This window comes from Nematostella vectensis, chromosome 13 (genome assembly GCF_932526225.1).
Source record: "Nematostella vectensis chromosome 13, jaNemVect1.1, whole genome shotgun sequence".
Classification (NCBI taxonomy): Eukaryota; Metazoa; Cnidaria; class Anthozoa; order Actiniaria; family Edwardsiidae; genus Nematostella; species Nematostella vectensis.
In genome coordinates this window covers 664,108-680,747 of record NC_064046.1, presented here as the reverse complement: position 1 = coordinate 680,747, position 16,640 = coordinate 664,108, and the positions used below count along the sequence as shown (strand labels likewise).

General features: G+C 42.2%; 1 protein-coding gene across 2 annotated transcripts in view; it reads right to left on the bottom strand.

Annotated features, from left to right (window-relative positions):
- LOC5521603 overlaps positions 1-15,902 on the bottom strand; it is a 69,747-nt gene extending 53,845 nt beyond the window's left edge. The window contains exons 1-20 of one of the 2 annotated variants that reach the window (XM_048720713.1): positions 15,719-15,902; positions 13,037-13,180; positions 12,448-12,720; positions 12,094-12,168; positions 10,585-11,670; positions 9,984-10,232; positions 9,184-9,402; positions 8,536-8,895; positions 8,007-8,198; positions 7,397-7,562; positions 6,457-6,626; positions 5,428-6,045; positions 5,045-5,263; positions 3,764-4,186; positions 3,253-3,444; positions 2,668-2,844; positions 2,032-2,208; positions 1,487-1,663; positions 1,086-1,256; positions 336-506 (exon numbers count right to left, since the gene is read on the bottom strand). In XM_048720713.1, coding sequence (XP_048576670.1) covers positions 336-506; positions 1,086-1,256; positions 1,487-1,663; positions 2,032-2,208; positions 2,668-2,844; positions 3,253-3,444; positions 3,764-4,186; positions 5,045-5,263; positions 5,428-6,045; positions 6,457-6,626; positions 7,397-7,562; positions 8,007-8,198; positions 8,536-8,895; positions 9,184-9,402; positions 9,984-10,232; positions 10,585-11,670; positions 12,094-12,168; positions 12,448-12,720; positions 13,037-13,133 — 5,212 coding nt within the window. In that variant the 5' untranslated portion in view covers positions 13,134-13,180; positions 15,719-15,902. Of the gene's footprint in view, positions 1-335; positions 507-1,085; positions 1,257-1,486; positions 1,664-2,031; positions 2,209-2,667; positions 2,845-3,252; positions 3,445-3,763; positions 4,187-5,044; positions 5,264-5,427; positions 6,046-6,456; positions 6,627-7,396; positions 7,563-8,006; positions 8,199-8,535; positions 8,896-9,183; positions 9,409-9,983; positions 10,233-10,584; positions 11,671-12,093; positions 12,169-12,447; positions 12,721-13,036; positions 13,181-15,718 lie in introns of both variants that reach the window. The other variant, XM_048720712.1, reaches the window with a different exon arrangement.
- Between the last annotated feature and the right edge of the window lie 738 nt (positions 15,903-16,640).

The following is a 16,640-nucleotide window of genomic DNA, read 5'->3' as shown; positions in this document are numbered from 1 at the left end:
ATATACAGACCTGGACATAAGTAGTATATACAGACCTGGACATAAGTAGTATATACAGACCTGGACATAAGTAGTATATACAGACCTGGACATAAGTAGTATATACAGACCTGGACATAAGTAGTATATACAGACCTGGGCATAAGTAGTATATACAGACCTGGACATAAGTAGTATATACAGACCTGGACATGAGTAGTATATACAGACCTGGACATAAGTAGTATATACAGACCTGGGCATAAGTGGTATATACAGACCTGGACATGAGTAGTATATACAGACCTGGACATGAGTAGTATATACAGACCTGGACATAAGTAGCATATACAGACCTGGGCATGGTTGTAAGTTGCAGTCCTTAGTTTCAGTCGTCTCGCCGAGACAGGGCCGGCCGCCATTTGCAGGTTGTGGGTTGGTGCATGTCCTAAGCCGCATCTGGGTGCCGCCACCACATGTGACACTACACTCTGTGTAGTTACCCCACTCGCTGAAGCCTCCATCAACTAAAACATGAAGTCACTTTCGGTCAGTAACGTGATCCATTATTTTTGATGGCACACTCCTGATGATTGCTCATAAAACACGGGGGATGAAATTTTGAAGCAGAATAACTTCTAGAAAGCTACAATTCTTAGAAAAAGCAGTATAAAATTCAAATTTATACCGTTAATAAACCAGGAAACGAGCTTGGGCGATTCTTTTAAGCTAGCGTTACATTTTGTAACGCATAGCTAGCATGACATTACGTAACTAGCGTGACATTACATAACACATTTTGCGCCCACTGGTTTCTTACCATTACCTGAGCAAATATAAGCATTGTATTTGTGAACTTGCTTGTTTGAGCCATTGCAACTCTTATACACTAGCACATTATAACATAACAAAATCTGTCACGCATGGGGCATTTCGAACTCCTAACAGTGGCGTAGCCAGGACTTTTAACAGGGGGGGCCCAAACGGGACTTTCAAGGCATTTTCTCCTGTATTTTAGATAATGTCTCATACATTTACTGTATTTTTGGCTGCTTAAAGGGCGCCCCCAAGTCCACCCCCTGGCTACACCCCTGTCCTAATTATACCTGGACATGGTTGAGTATTGCATTCGCGAATTTGCTTGTATGATCCCGTGCAGTTCTTGCCACCGTACTGCGGTTCAGGGTTGGTGCACGAGCGTAGGCGCACCTGGGTCCCGCCCCCACATGTTTTACTGCACTCGGAGTAGTTGGTGTACGATGTGAAACCGCCGTCGACTGGAAAAGCATTAGTTAATCATTCTCAGTGCTACAGGATCATTGGTGGTTATAGAACTGTGGTTATACATTCTGTAGTCTAAGTACTGGTGGTTGTAGAAGTGTGCTTACAAACATTTTCTAGTCTTAAGTACTAAAAAGACTAGATTTTATTTTAAAACTAACTTTAAGCAATTTTATCTTTGGATTTAATGTACGTAGTTGGAAAAAAAGAAGTAAATTTGACTTACTTGGACAAGCCTGAGTGTTGCATTCACGAGTCTCAAAGTCTGGCCCGTCCCGTGAGCAGTCGCGCCCACCATGCTTAGGGGGTGGGTTAGTGCACGTGCGTGTTCGAATCTGTGTACCTCCACCACATGTCTCTGTACAGTCGGACCATTTGCTGTAAGGCGAGTAGCCTCCATCAACTAGAAAAACAAGAAATAATTTTTTTTGGTTTTTGGTTGAAAGCGGGTATTCGTACCATGGCACCTGGGGAGAAGGGGGACTTAAAAGGGGAATAATGGTTGTGATACGGGTAGAGATAGGTGGCAGGGGTGAGGGCGGGAGGGTCATTGTGGGGATAATGCTATAATTGAAAGAATTAATGAAATAATTGTCAGCCACACCATTGTTATTATTTTCAAAAATCAAGAATTTTGAACCATAGAATTACATTCTTCGCTTTATTAAAAAAATTATTTTATCAATCTGAACAGTATTTTTGTCCATTGCATCTTTTTTATCCCTAATGGTCATCACTACCCTCACAATGTTGAGCCCACTGCATCCTTACCTGGACAGCTGTGTGTGTTGCAGTCACGTGACATGCGCGAGGGCCCAAGTTCAGAGCAGTTCTTGCCTCCGTGCTGTGGTGGAGGGTTAGTGCATGTGCGTGTCTTGTATTGTACACCACCCCCACACGTCACACTACATGACATGTATTCCGACCAATCACAGTAACCTCCATCAACTGTGCAACAAAAATGGCATTATATCAGTAACCATGGAAACCACACAAAATATGTATAATGGACAAATTCGTTAAAAGTAGCCACGGTAACCACAGATCACAGACTGTCATGTTCTTGGCCTAATATCATATTCTAAACATACATACTACACCTAGTTCAAGATACTATGAAATCTTTTAAAATCTTTTTTTAATGATCTCTTCAATCTTTTTTTAAATGACAAACTCCAGTCAAAAATAGACACACTTATTTCCCTGCACGGTACTACTGAGTATTGGCATCATTTTTAAACAATTTGACACTAAAATGGAACAATTGCATGTTACAGAAAACTGTTGAAAACAAGGTTTCATTTACTTAATCTTTATCTTATTCCAACCTCAAAACTTGAGTCTGGAATCTGCAAAAAATTTAAAAAGTAAATGATGTAAAATTCTATGACATCTGTTTTTTCTTACTTGGGCAGAAGAAAGTGTTGCAAGCTCTGGTCTCGTTGGCCGGCCCCAGATAGCTACAAGTCTTGCCGCCATACTGTGGCTCAGGGTTGTTACACTCTCTGGACCGCATCTGTACTCCACCAGCGCAAGATTTGCTACACTTGTCAAACTTACTCCACTCACTGTAAGCCCCATCAACTGAAAAGGGTAAAAAGCGAAGGAGCTTTAGTATTTATGACACAACATCTTTAGGTATATATATTTGATTTAATGTTTCATACTGCATTACACTTAATCATAGTTTCCAAAAAAGGTAAAAAACAACTCCTCTATTGATCTGCCATATAGTCATAGACTCATTACTGTGACTGTAAAATTGATCATTTGAATTGTGTGGGATTATGGTTTCCTCCATCAATAGGCTGCTGAAAGTGAGGGGCCGTGAAAGCTAAAGCCCCAATACATGCTGACCACATGCACTAGCTTGGAAAAGTTCATAGGCCATCCCCAATCCCAACCAAACTCCTTCATCTACACACACATTTTTTGGGGTGCTACACTGCGTGTGATACGATCAGCACAACTCATGGCATAGCTCTTTGTTACCTGGACATGGTTTGGAATTGCAAGCTTGGGTCTCAAATGATGGCCCTAGTGATTCACAGCTTGTGCCATTGTTCTTTGGTGCAGGATTTGAACAGGCTCTGGTCCTTTGCTGGATACCACCCCCACACGTGGCAGAGCACTCGGTCCATTCAGTCCATGGTGTATAACCACCATTGACAGGTGAAGGAGGAGCTACAAATGACAAAAAAATAAACAGTCTTGGTTTCTAATTTGATAGGGACTTCAACTACAGTAAGAAGTCACAATACTTTTTAAGTAACAAATTAAAACCAAAATAAACACAGAAATGGTTGTGCCTGTCATGCAACAGAGTGATGAAAAAAAATATTTCAATGAAAATAAGCCCTTTTTGACAAAATAACTTCCTGGCTGATTCATGAGCATGAATCCAAAATTTCCCTATTTATGTTATAAATCTCTATGCTAATATACTAGATAACGAAACCATCAGAGGGAGTGTTAGAATAACTATGTTATACTTGTTACTTACTTGGTGGAGTTGTAGGTTTAGGGGTTGTACTGGGTGTTGTTGGCTTAGGCGTCGTTACTGGCTTTTGCGTGGTTACTGGTTCGGGTGTGGTTACTGGTTCGGGTGTGGTTACTGGTTCGGGTGTGGTTACTGGAGGTGGTGTTGGTTGTGGTAGACATATTATGAGGCATGGGTATGGGTACGGTGGAGTACATGGGGTGCAAGAACTGGGTGTGGTCACAGGGGGGTAGGTAATGGGCTCTGGTGTTGTTACAGGCTCAGGTGTTGTGAATGGTTCTGGTGTTGTAACAGGTTCTGGGGTCGTAAATGGTTCTGGTGTTGTTTCTGCGACAATTGCAGTTGTTGGTTTGCTAGTTGCTTTTGTCGGTGTTTGTGTTGGCTGGCCGCCAGAGCAAGAAATCCCTGTTTGCGGTGAAGGAAGACCTGAATGAAAAAAAAAGAGCAAAATCGGTCATCAGAGCAAAACCCTAAAGTTTTAAGTAGAAGATAGCAAATAAATTACTTGGGCGATGCTATAAATCTCTTTAAATGTTAATTTTTTTCTCAGTTAAATAAGGCCAGTGCGAGAGCTCGAGAGCGTAAAAGCTCGTTCATTGTCCGTTTTTTGTTGGATTGAAACTCCAAAAAGGACATTAGTAAATTATTCTATAAATCATTCTATTACCGTTATCATAGCAGTTCGGTACTTCGCTTTTGAATACGGCAACAATCAAAAATACGCCTTAGGTTGCTACAAAGCTTGAAATTCGCGCCAAACACTACATCCGCCATCTTTGTTTATGAAAGAAGACCGCTGAAGAGTTTCAACACAGGAAACCCAAACTAGACAATTTTACAAATCCGCGTTATTCAAACTGCGCAGGCTTTTTTTAAAAAAAGCTGCACGAAATACATAAAAAATTATGTGTTAAAAGCCGAAATTTACAAGCTGCACTAGACTCCCTGATATCAAAAATTAAAATTAATAAATATATTTGGGGAAGCGAACCACTCCTTCTGTAAACTGAAAAAAGAGAGCATAGACACACCGTTGTCGAGTCAGCATGATCAGAGGCTTGTTTAGAGGGATTCTAAAATGCCGAATTTTTTTGTATTTCTTTGATAACTATCCAATAAAAAATTTAGTTGAAATATCACACAGGTGATAAATGGTGTTTAAAAAACGGCGCGAGGGATGGACGATAGTTTTGACCATCTTTAGTAAATTGAGAAAGTCTGGTACTGAGAAAACTGTCTCGGTACCAAACCCCAAAAGGACTAACTTTTTCATATTGCACGCACCTGAGCCTCCTCCCCGTTGTGCGCATGCGCAAGACAGCTGTTTGATCTGCTGGACGTTGAGTGCAGCGGAATAAATATAAATCTCGTCCACGTAACCATCCACGTAACGAGCGCCTTTGTGGCTCCCAATGCCCGCGCGTCCGCTCCAGTCCGTGGTGAGCTCGCCGAAGCCTCGGGTTTGGTTTACCATATAGGTGTTCACATAGAGCTTTGCCATGCCTAACATTTAAAATGGCATGTTAAATAAAGTATTCTAAATCAGGAGTGGAATATCAAATGCAAATATGCCGTCCCTCGCTATGCCTAAATAGAAGTCCTAATTATCAGCAACAATGTTAAATGTGACGTTACTGTCACGCAATACACTACACGGTCGTACGTACCTTCAGTCATGTCATAAGTGCCAACAATTTGTGTCCACTGATACGGCGCAACTACAGGTTTATCTGTAGTGACCTCAAACACCTTCTCGCCCTTTAGGTTCCTATGAAACCACCTTACAGCACCATCAACAATCTCAAAATGGTAGTTGCCTTGCCTTTGACCGGCTGCTATGGTATCAAACAATGACTGTCTTCCCGTTATTGATTTCAGCTTCACCCATACTGCCACAGTCACGGCGTTGCTGGGTTTAGGAGAAAATGTACTTCCATCAAACGCGAGATCCCCTTTAGAGAAGAAACCAACGATTCCGCACCCGTAGGTCTGCTGTTGAAGCTCAATGCTTGTAGCCTTTGCATTGTTGCCTCTACCAGAATTATCCATCACCTTTCCATTATCGAAGTTATCGAAATTGATGTGTGTCAGTAGATGATCTGGAATTGGCACTTTTCCGAGTGGCATTGTTGGTCTGGCTGTGGTTGGGGAGGCCGTGGTGGGAGGCTGGGTAGGAGGTTCAGTTGAGGCCCAGGGTTTCGGCTTGACAGTTACTTGTTGGGTAGTGGTTGAGTAGAGTGGTTTATAGTTCTCAGGCGGGCATCCATACGACTGGAAATGCTTACCTAAAAGTAATAAAACGTATTGCATATAAATGTATGTTTTTTTTAAAAAAGACAAGATACATTAGGAACGGATCATTTAATATTTGACTTGAACTCGAACTGACTTCCAGCTTCTTAGAGACTAATTTTCAGGCAATTAGACTAACCCGGATAACTCCAGTTAACTCGGACTGTTTTCTTCTCCCTTGCATTTAAGGTAACAGGATTCCGCTATTATCGGTGTGTAGTCTAATACTGTCACGCAATCTTACCTAAGTCACGCATGCTGTTTCTGAAGACAGACACATCTTGGCAAAAGTACCGGTCTCGTCAATACTGTCACACAATCTTACCTAACTCATTCATGCTGTTTCTGATGACAGACACCTTGGCAAAAGTACCGGTCTCGTCAATAATGTAACGCAATCTTACCTAAATCACGCATGCTGTTTTTGAAGACAGACACCTTGGCAAAAGTACCGGTCTCGTCAATACTGTCACGCAAGTCGGAGAGAGGGTCCACGATCACATGATTAAAAAAGATCACAAAAAAGACAGCAAGCGCTTTCTCCTTTTGAGTCTGCACTGGGCCTGGCTCAGGTCTAGATAGAGAAACACACATTGAATTTGAAGAATTATTTGAGACAGCGCCAATGAAATCCAAGGAAAGGACCTGGCGGGAGGGGATGGTGGAGGGGCGAGGGATAGGGACCCAAGAGGAGGATCCCAGTGGAGGACACAGGTGGAGGTACCAGATGAAGGACCCAGTTGGAGGGGCCAGTAGAGGGGCTATGGGAAGGCCTAGTTGGAGGGGCCAGTGGAGGGGTTGGGGGAAGGACCTAGTTGGATGGGCTAGTGGAGGGGCTGAGGAAAGGACTTAGTTGGAGGGGCCAGTGGAGGGGCTATGGGAAGGACCTAGTTGGAAGGGCCAGGGGAGGGGCTAGGGGAAGGACCCAGTTGGAGGGGCCAGTGGAGGGGCTGGGGGAAGGACCTAGTTGGAGGGGCTAGGGGAAGGAGCTAGTTGGAGGGGCCAGTGTAGGGGCTGGGGGGAGGACCTAGTTGGAAGGGCCAGTGGAGGGGCTAGGGGAAGGACCTAGTTGGAGGGGCCAGTAGAGGGGCTATGGGAAGGACCTAGTTGGAGGGGCCAGTAGAGAGGCTAGGGAAAGGACCTAGTTGGAGGGGCCAGTAGAGGGGCTATGGGAAGGACCTAGTTGGAGGGGCCAGTAGAGGGGCTATGGGAAGGACCTAGTTGGAGGGGCCAGTAGAGGGGCTATGGGAAGGACCTAGTTGGAGGGGCCAGTAGAGAGGCTAGGGAAAGGACCTAGTTGGAGGGGCCATTTGGAGGGGCCAGTGTAAGTGATATGGTATTTACCTCGCGTCGGTAAAGCGTACGCTTTGAAAGGCTGGGTGCGTCTTGTAGATCTCCTTGACTGCTTTCTCAACATTAGCCTGGAGGTCGAAGTAGTAGTTCCCCTTACGGTTATCAAGGTAATACACTTGGTTTAGCAGCACGGTGACGCAAACCTCTTTGGCGGCGGCTGTCAAAAAAGTTACGAAAAAATTTACGGCAAATTATGATAATGTTAATTGTAGGCGCAGGCGACGCTTGGACTCACTAGCTCGTTTTGCGCGATAGTTGAAGTCCGTAGATGCGACTTGCGAGACAATGGTGTTTTATTTTTGTTTTGGATATTCTAAACTCTTAGCGTTTTAAAATACAACTTTCTCTGTATTATATGATCCTTTAAAAAAAGAAGTGGCCAGTTTCATATTGTAGGTTGGATTGACTGCAGTTCCAAGCCATTCCATTTTTCATATATTAGATCAATCTAACTTGACTCTGTCTTATTTGACAAGCGGACCACCGAATCGATTCCTAGGAAATATTTTAAAAAGCAGTGCCAATTTCTAACTCACGCTTTAGTAAAGTCAAAAGTCATTAGTCATTACTTTTGGACCAGTGTTCCAGTTGTTATACGTACATGGAGGGTATGTGATCTTAGGCGAAGAGGGCGTGGTCATGGTAGGGGACACAGGTGGTATCCCCGGGCATCCCTCGTTGTTGGGACCCTTGGCGGGAGTCACTTTATCAGGACAACATCCATGGGCGGTCACGATGCAGATTACCATTCCAAGAGGTGGTTGTGGTGGCTGTGGTGCCTTGGAAGTGAGGGCTTGGGGAGAGATGTTATGGAACATATAAGATAAGAGTTCACGGTTTTGCAGAACGTTTTGTGAAGGGGGGGAGGGAGGACTCTGGCATTTGTCATGGCCAAGAAAGTTTATACAAAAGAGAGGTTAGGAAAAGTAACTATACGCTATATAAATATAGTCGATAATATATCGATACTCCGCACTTAGTTTGCCAGTTTCAATTATCACATATACGATATCAATCATATAACAGACCTCGAAATATTTGTGGGGCACAATACAGAAACATTACAAAAATGTTAATGGCACATCCAAGACTCTTATTATGTCTTATCACTGAAGTTTATCTTAAAGTACCTTGGCAGTTAGGTTGCCTTTCTTCCAAACGCGTTCCATGAATCTCTCTTCCCGATTCCTGTTCCACGCACCAGCATACAGTTGTTCCACTCATGGGGTACGTGTAACACTGCACCGCGCTATAGCGACCATCCGGCTCACAGTCTGGGACAAAGGTGTCCATTGCGCTTGTCCTAGCTCTGGACTGCTGCTGAAGGCATGCTGATTGTACCGCGGGCGCGGGTGCGGGTGCGGGTGTTGATGTGGTTGAAGGGCAGCCCTCATTGTTAGGTCCTCTTGCGGGACTTGTGTTGTCAGGGCAACAGCCGTATGGAGCGATCTTGCAGCCAGGGGATGGAACGGGGATGGGGGCATTTTCCACTAATGGGACAGAACAGATGTGTCGATTGGCATCACACTCTACCCAATGACCCTCTAATAATAATCGTTCTCAAAGTCATCATCATTTCTGTCATACTATCATCAACAAGAGTTAATCAGAATTTTGACCATATCATAACCATAATAATTATCATTGTCTTACAGCAATGGCTATCATCAAACGGATGCTTTCTACCACTTTTGGTATTTTTTGCAGGATAATAAAATGCCCGTTGATAGTGGCTCTTTACAGACCAGGTATATACTTCATGTAAAATGTATACTTACGGCAGTTAGGTGTCGATCCACCATGGACCCTAGTTCCCTTGATCTCCTGTCCGTCCTTCTCCACACACCAACACTGCTTCTCCGAGTTGCTACTACCGTTAAAGCACTGCGCGGGGCTAAAGTTTCCCTTTTCGTCACACTTGGGGATGAAGACTCCAGTGACGTATGCACCGGTGGCGATCTTGCGCTCTAGCTCACACTGGGTCTCTTGGTGTGACTCTAATGCTAGGGAAAGTGATGATAAATTGCCTTTTTGCGGTAGGTCAGGCAAACAAGCAAACGCACCTCCACCCTCAAGTTTGATATCTGATGACTCCATACCTTAACCACTAAAGTAGGCTTTTCTTCTTAAAAACCTTCAATATCTATTATACCTATATAATACACCAAAAACTGGAATTCGACTCTGCCAAATAATAAGTCTGCTCTGAAGAAGTTTTATTAAAGACGAAAATTCGGCAGAGTCCAATTCCATTTTTTGGTGCATTGTATTCATTCTTCTGGTTCACGAACACGACTATTTGGGCTTTTTGTATTTATTATACCTATATTTTACCACTATGTCTGGCACCCCAGGTATGAACTAGTGGGGGCGGTCCGTAGAGTGCGCGTGCATTCTCCTTGTGCGACTTCAAGTGTGTCATTTCTTATTGGGGGATTGTCAAAGTATCCATATGATACCTATAGTTTCGCACCCCCACAGTGAATTCTGGGTAAGCGCCTGCACCCCTCCCACTTCCCTCACCATGGTAACCCTAGCTTCGCAGCTGGGATCATGTGCGGTAAGTAGTGCCGCTCACCTATAGCTGCACTGCTGGTACTGCTGCTCGCAATTCCACTGCTGCTGCTGTTGCACGTTGGCTGGCTTGACCCTACCACTCTAGTGCCTCTCACTTCTTGGCCGTTCTCGTCGACGCACCAGCACTGCCGACCGAATCCATGGTTCTCGAAGCACTGTACTCTCGCGTAACTTCCGTCCACGGTGCATTCTGGGATGAACGAGTCTGCTAGCTTCATGGCTGTCTTGCGCTCAATGCGGCAAGCGGTTTCTGTTGAGATTAAAACATGCACTTATGATATAAGTGGAATTGGGGTATGAATTTTAATCTAAACCTAGGTTCGCCCAGTGAAATGCATATAGTCTTTTGTGCAGGTGTTTCTGGTCACGTGATGATCTTGCGGGGTCACGTGATGATCTTGCGGGGTCACGTGATGATCTTGCGGGGAAAGGGAAACGCTTCGTGACCGACACCAAGAAAAATATGAACGGCTGCGCGAAGACCCAAGGTACTCTCTAATTAGAGATAAAAATGGCTGAAAAATGGATTGTTTCTTTTTGTCTTTTAGACTTTTATGATAACCTTCGTCTTTGAGGAACCAAGATATCACAAAAACACTTACGTTTTATTGTGACGTCCACTTGGCTCACATAGCTGCTCCCTATAGATGCATTACCGGCCGTGGAGGATGCTGGGTAAGAGGCCGGGGAGGATGCTGGGTAAGAGGCCGGGGAGAATGCTGGGTAAGAGGCAGGGGAGGATGCTGGGTAAGAGACCGGGGAGGATGCTGGGTAGTAAGCAGGATACGCTGCTGTGGGACTTGCTGTGTAATTTTGCTGTGAAATTTCCGCTGCCGTTGTGTTTGCAGACGCTGCATAAGTCTCAGGCGCTGGGGCCTGGTATGGAGCAGGTGCCGGGGCCTGCGCAGGGTAGGTGTAACCCGCTGACTGCTGCAAACTCTGATCCGCAGCATTTTGGTATCCCTGTGTTTGAGTATTCTGAGCCTGCGGTGTCTGTGAGTCAGTTGAATTGTCGTCCTGAACTGATACCTTAATTGCATATCCACTTTCTTCAGAGCTCGTACCACTCTGATCTGAGCCTCGGTACGGGTTACCAGCGTTGATGTTTAGAGCAGGCGCCGTGCTAGCCTGTGGATACGTTGAGTAACTATCTGTGTTGTACTGATCATTTCTATCGCTTTTTCCCTGTGGCGAATAACTCGCCGCGTTGTTTTGTTGATGACTCGTCGAGTCTGTGCTAGTTGCTTTTCTCCCATATTGGTCATTGCTTGGTGTGGCGTCAGTCGACCCAGTATTGGCGCCAGTATTGGAATGATACTGGTAGGAGCTGTATCCAGAATTAGACACCGTCGAGTTATCACCGTTCGGGTAACTTGACGTCTGTCCGTAATTTGAGTTCGTGCTTGATGCCGCGTTTCCTCTGTTATAGCTATTCACACCAGTATTAGACCCATACTGGTCGGAGCCAGTATTGGGACTATATTGGTTACTATTAGGGCTTGACCAATATTGGTTATTTCTTTCACTGCCAGCCGCCGTATTTGACCCATATGAGTTGGGACTTGCATTCTGCTGGTAGGAGCCATAGTTGTAGGAATCTTCCGCTGACCGCCGTGCGCGGCTTATGCCATATTCGGGAGTGTAATAGTAGGATTGCGGAGCTAAATCCACGACAATGGAACGTGTTTCTAAAACATTAAAGAAAATAAGCACTCAATAAACACTTCAAAGCAAATAACTATAAGCATCCTGTTTCACAAAAACGTTTTGCCTACAAAGTTGAATATTTTTCTCGAGCTTTGCTCATCGCATGTTTTTACGCATTTATTCTCGCCTTACAAAAGTTCTGTTAAATATCTACAGGAGTATTTTCATTTTCACGAAATGCAAATTCAGCGTGAAAATGCCCAATAAATAATTGTAGGGTGAAAATACGTTTACAATGCTTCATTTTCAAATCTGCACATAGTACTTTGTCGTTTAGCGGTATAAATCCGTGATGTTCAATATGTCCTTACCTGGGACCTCCTACAAGGTACTTTGTCGTTTAGCGATGTTGTATAAATCCGTACATATTACTTTGTCTCTTTGCGTGTTCTATAAATCCTTACCTGGGACCTCGTACATGGTACTTTGTCGTTTCGCGATGTTGTTCGCCTTTGGCTTGAGGCGATCAGGGACATACCCTGAAAAATCAAATATAAGCTATGTAAATTCAGAAAAAGGAGGAACTTTGCTGATTTATGGGGGTTGTCATTTAGAAGGGGTTAAAAATGAATAAGCAATCGATTTATACATGTAACGCTTGATACATATTTAGGTAAAAGAAAAAAAAAACACACAAACATCTGCCCAGAAAAGTGTAAGGGGGGAGGGGTAGTTTGGGCCTCCCCGCCGTCCGTCCTGAGTCGCACACAATCACGCGAGTCAGTATTTTTTTTTTTTAATGGCCATAAAAACCTTACCAGTCTCATAGACAGAGCTCGCCCATTCGCCTCCGCACTTAGTTTCCCCGGGAGTACGGCACTGACTGTCACAGCTCTCATCAGGTAGCTGTCCAAATCTCCCGGGACGATCACCACAGAAGCACAAATAGGCGAACTGGACACCAGCAAAGCGGTATTTCATGTCTTTGCATTTTTTGACACACGCGGCAACAGTCCCCCCTGGACCGTGAACCTTTTGTGGTAGATCCCGGGGGTCGCTGTCTTTAAAACATCCTAAGTATTTTAATGGTGCTGTGGGCAAAGAGAGAACAGCATATTCAGAATTAAAGAAGGAAATTCAGTCAGAATAAAAGAAGCTTTTCTTTCCGGCTCATTTCTTTGGTGAATGAAGCGGGAAAATGTTGATCTTAAAAGCGCGTAAAAATACGAAAGTAAAGGAAGCGGCGAAGAAAGCTCCGTTCCTTCCGTCTCCACTTTCAATTTCTCTTTTTCCTTCACACTACACACTTGCTTCGTGAGCAACTTACGTCACAGCTTCCTTTTCTTTACGTTACTTCGCTTGTGAAACCCCTAAGGCATATTTTGTTTTGATCGTTTTCGGACATACCTGGCTTGTCAGCTTTTTTCTTGGACTTGACTTTTGCTTTGTTTTTTCCGAGAATCGGAGTGGACAGCAGCAAGAGACAAAGTAATAGCGCCCTCATGGTCTCGGCCCGAGGCTCCCGCGGCCCAGGATAGAAGTGTGCACTGTCTGCAAGGAAGTCATTTTTTACGTTAAAAGATATTTTAGGTCAGGTCGACTTGGAATTGTTTTTGAGGTGTTTAAAACTGGTTTCTACATTTGGGACTGTGAGCCCCTTGTCTACTTGGATAAGGACATTAACTCTCGCCGCACATCTTTTCCCTGTATTTGGGGACGTAAAAGAACCGCTGGGGACGCTACCCCACACTTATGGTTGTAAACTGCGTAAAGCAGTCCGTAAATACACACTGACGAGTAAAGTCATTCACATGTGAAGCGCATTCGATCATGTCCCGCGATGTTAATTTGCGCTATACTAAACATTTCCTTTAATTGTATTTCTACCACACAAAGTAATATTCGGCAAACTTTCCCTTTGACAGGGATAACATATAAATAAAATAATCTTTTTATGTCTTGTTTTAGAGGTAAATTCTTAGAGAGCAATTAGACATTGGTATATATCTATCGTGTCGTTGAAAAAATGTAATGCTAATAGAACGGTCCATGATTTCTACATATTCAATGAATTTGTATTTATTAAACAACTCGTATAAAATAAACGAAAACAATATTGGCCAGTGCACGATCTTACTAAAGCACAATCTCATCTCTCAAAAAGGAAAATGAAAAATAAATTTTTGAAAATAAGATTTTTGCTTTTTAGTGATCTGAGTAAAATATAACGGTCAAACTTTCAAATGATCAAGTTTTAACAAGGTCGAGCTTTTAAAATATTTATAAAGGTCTTGCACGAAGAGCTGGTAGCACCTAACAATTCAAGAGGGTCCCCGTATTCTAGTGTGTTAGCAACTGGTAGGGCCAATCCTTTTAGCAGGGAGCCTTTCCCTGTTTTTTGTGTTATAGTTAAAAGTGTTAAGTGTTTATTTCGTAACAGGTTTCGTCTTTGTCGAAACGAGGACTATGGCTGTCAAGTTTACTAAAGACTTAATAATCTTAGTTAAGGTTTGGCAAAATGCGACGTGTGTCTCTTTGCTAAATAGAGACAAATAGGAAATGGAGAGTTAGGGCCGGATCATGTTTGAGAGAGATAGTAAACTATAGCTCTGAAAACAAGTTTTCGTTCACACCTTTGTGGACATAACGTCAAAGTAACCTTTTTAACAAATGACCTATAAGCTATGAGTGGTAAACAGAAGTTTAGACAGTCTTCAAACTTTCTTTAAATCAGCAAGACTAACAATTGTATCGTTTTACACTAACTGATGGTGGAGTATAACTACAAAATGACCTTTCTTTACACGGATGCATCATTCAGACCTCATGGGAAAGGTCGTAAACTCTTACAAAACCATGATAATTTAATATCTCGATTAGTAAAATTATTTGCTATAATGATAATCTCGAAAATATTTTTTTATAAACGTATTGTTGAATTTTTTGGTACTCACACAAAAGGATTTTAGCTATAAGTTCGCTAGATGAAACATAGCAAACGATATCTCTTTCATGACAATCTTGTAAAAAAATATTACAAATACTTTATCAATTCTGTTTTGGGAGAAAAGTATATACCTAGAAGCCCATCCACCATTTGTTCTTTTTTACATGTATATCGGGTAAATAAACTCCAATTATTAAACTCTAATCAAGCGATAGTAATTTGAAAGTTGCTCTCTAAGAAGCTGCTGGTTGTAAACGAATAAAATAGCTGCTGCTGTTTCAAAGTCGTTTCAAAGTGGCTGAATGAAAGACTTACTGGAAAAGATAACGGTAAAAGCAAGGTCTAAACCTTTGATCACAAGTACGGTAGAAATGGTGACATGCCCTAAACCCTATAGTAATCTTATTTTTCAAAGATAAACAATAAGTGTTATGCAATTTCGCCATTTAAATACTTTTTTCAATTTGACTTTTGTTTGATCTTTTAAATATATAATATAGATATAAAAATATATACCTATACAAATGATACGATCATTGGGATCATTAGTCTTAACATAAAGGAGTTTTAAAGAAAAAAAATAGGGAAATCAAAATTCAGCTGACCGTTAATAGGCAGTAAATAACATAAATTTTGCCGTACTTTTATTATTATATCTTCTCAACAAAAATAGTTTAAAAACATTATCGAAGAATGGTTTTATAAATACTCCAGAATGCCCTGAAGTTTCTGTTGAATTTTTAGCGAAAATGGGAACATAGATATATCTACTATTTGAAACACTCTAGCCAAATAGCCATAGTCTACATAGGGAAATAAATGCATTTATCTTAAAAGAGAGGCGAACATGATTAAAAAAAAATGACATAAAAGCTTATGAGTCATGAAAACGTTTGTTTTTAGTTTTGATACTAGAGATGAAATTTGAAAGCCGCTATGTCTACCATGGATTTTATGATGTGGTTTTACATAAAGCACCATCATGGAGGGTCTCGATTTCCATTTTTCACAGCGAAACATTCCGGCATTTGAAATCGGTTTTTATAACAGACAGTCAAGAAATTATAGAAATTGTATTTAGGATTGACGCCATCACACTAAAAGTTAACGAACGTCATCCCAACTTAACTTTTAAAACTTACCTTTAGAAAAATGTAGAAATCCTGGCTAAAAGACAACCCTTTTTTCCAGAAAATTCCAACCAGAGATATCTTTATATCAAGTCATTACTACTAAAAAAATATCGGCCAAACGAGAGTTTCTTTGCTGTCCACTTGGAGAGAAGGTCCCTTACAAAAGATTACTCAATTCAATATTAATAGCCCAAGCTCCCACAGTTAAGCGAAATTTTTGTTCAGGGTTTTGAATGAAATATTCATGGAGCTGTCAGTAATAAATGCGCAGAGATCAGAAGAAAACCTGTTAGGCCACCAAACTTTTACTGGTTGGTCAGAGTCATGGTCATTATAACAAATACTAGAGACTTGTTCGATTGGTCGAGCGATTCAATGTTTCCTACAGGGGATGAGAAGTTTGAATTTTTTGGCGGATTAGTACTATAGGGTATTTGTTAAAGAAGGCCAATCACGCCGCCATTTTATGCTCCCGATCAGTGCCGAGTCACACAAAGCATCCATTTCCATCGGCTAATTCAAGCGAGTAACCAAGATATTCTCAATCAAATATCGTCAATAACGTACCAAACTTCATTCGCATATGGGTATATTTCTTGCAAATAAATCGTTGTATTTTCAGTGATAAACAATAACAAAGGAGTGGTTAATTGAAATTCTTTAAATGTATTTCGGGGCTGACAACAAAAATGAGAGGGACTCGGGCTAGTCGATCGCTACTTGATCGAATCGATAAGTGTTCGGAGATCAGATCGAGGATTCCTTTACGGACAAAAATATCGTAAATTATATATATCTTTTTATGTGTCTTTTCTGTGCTTCCTCTGGTCTTTAAAGTTGGTTTGGACAATGCGTTACGACGTTACTGATTAACCGGAAGCGACCGCAAGAGAACTCAACCTTGCGCTTATTGTGCATGAGGCCAGAATCT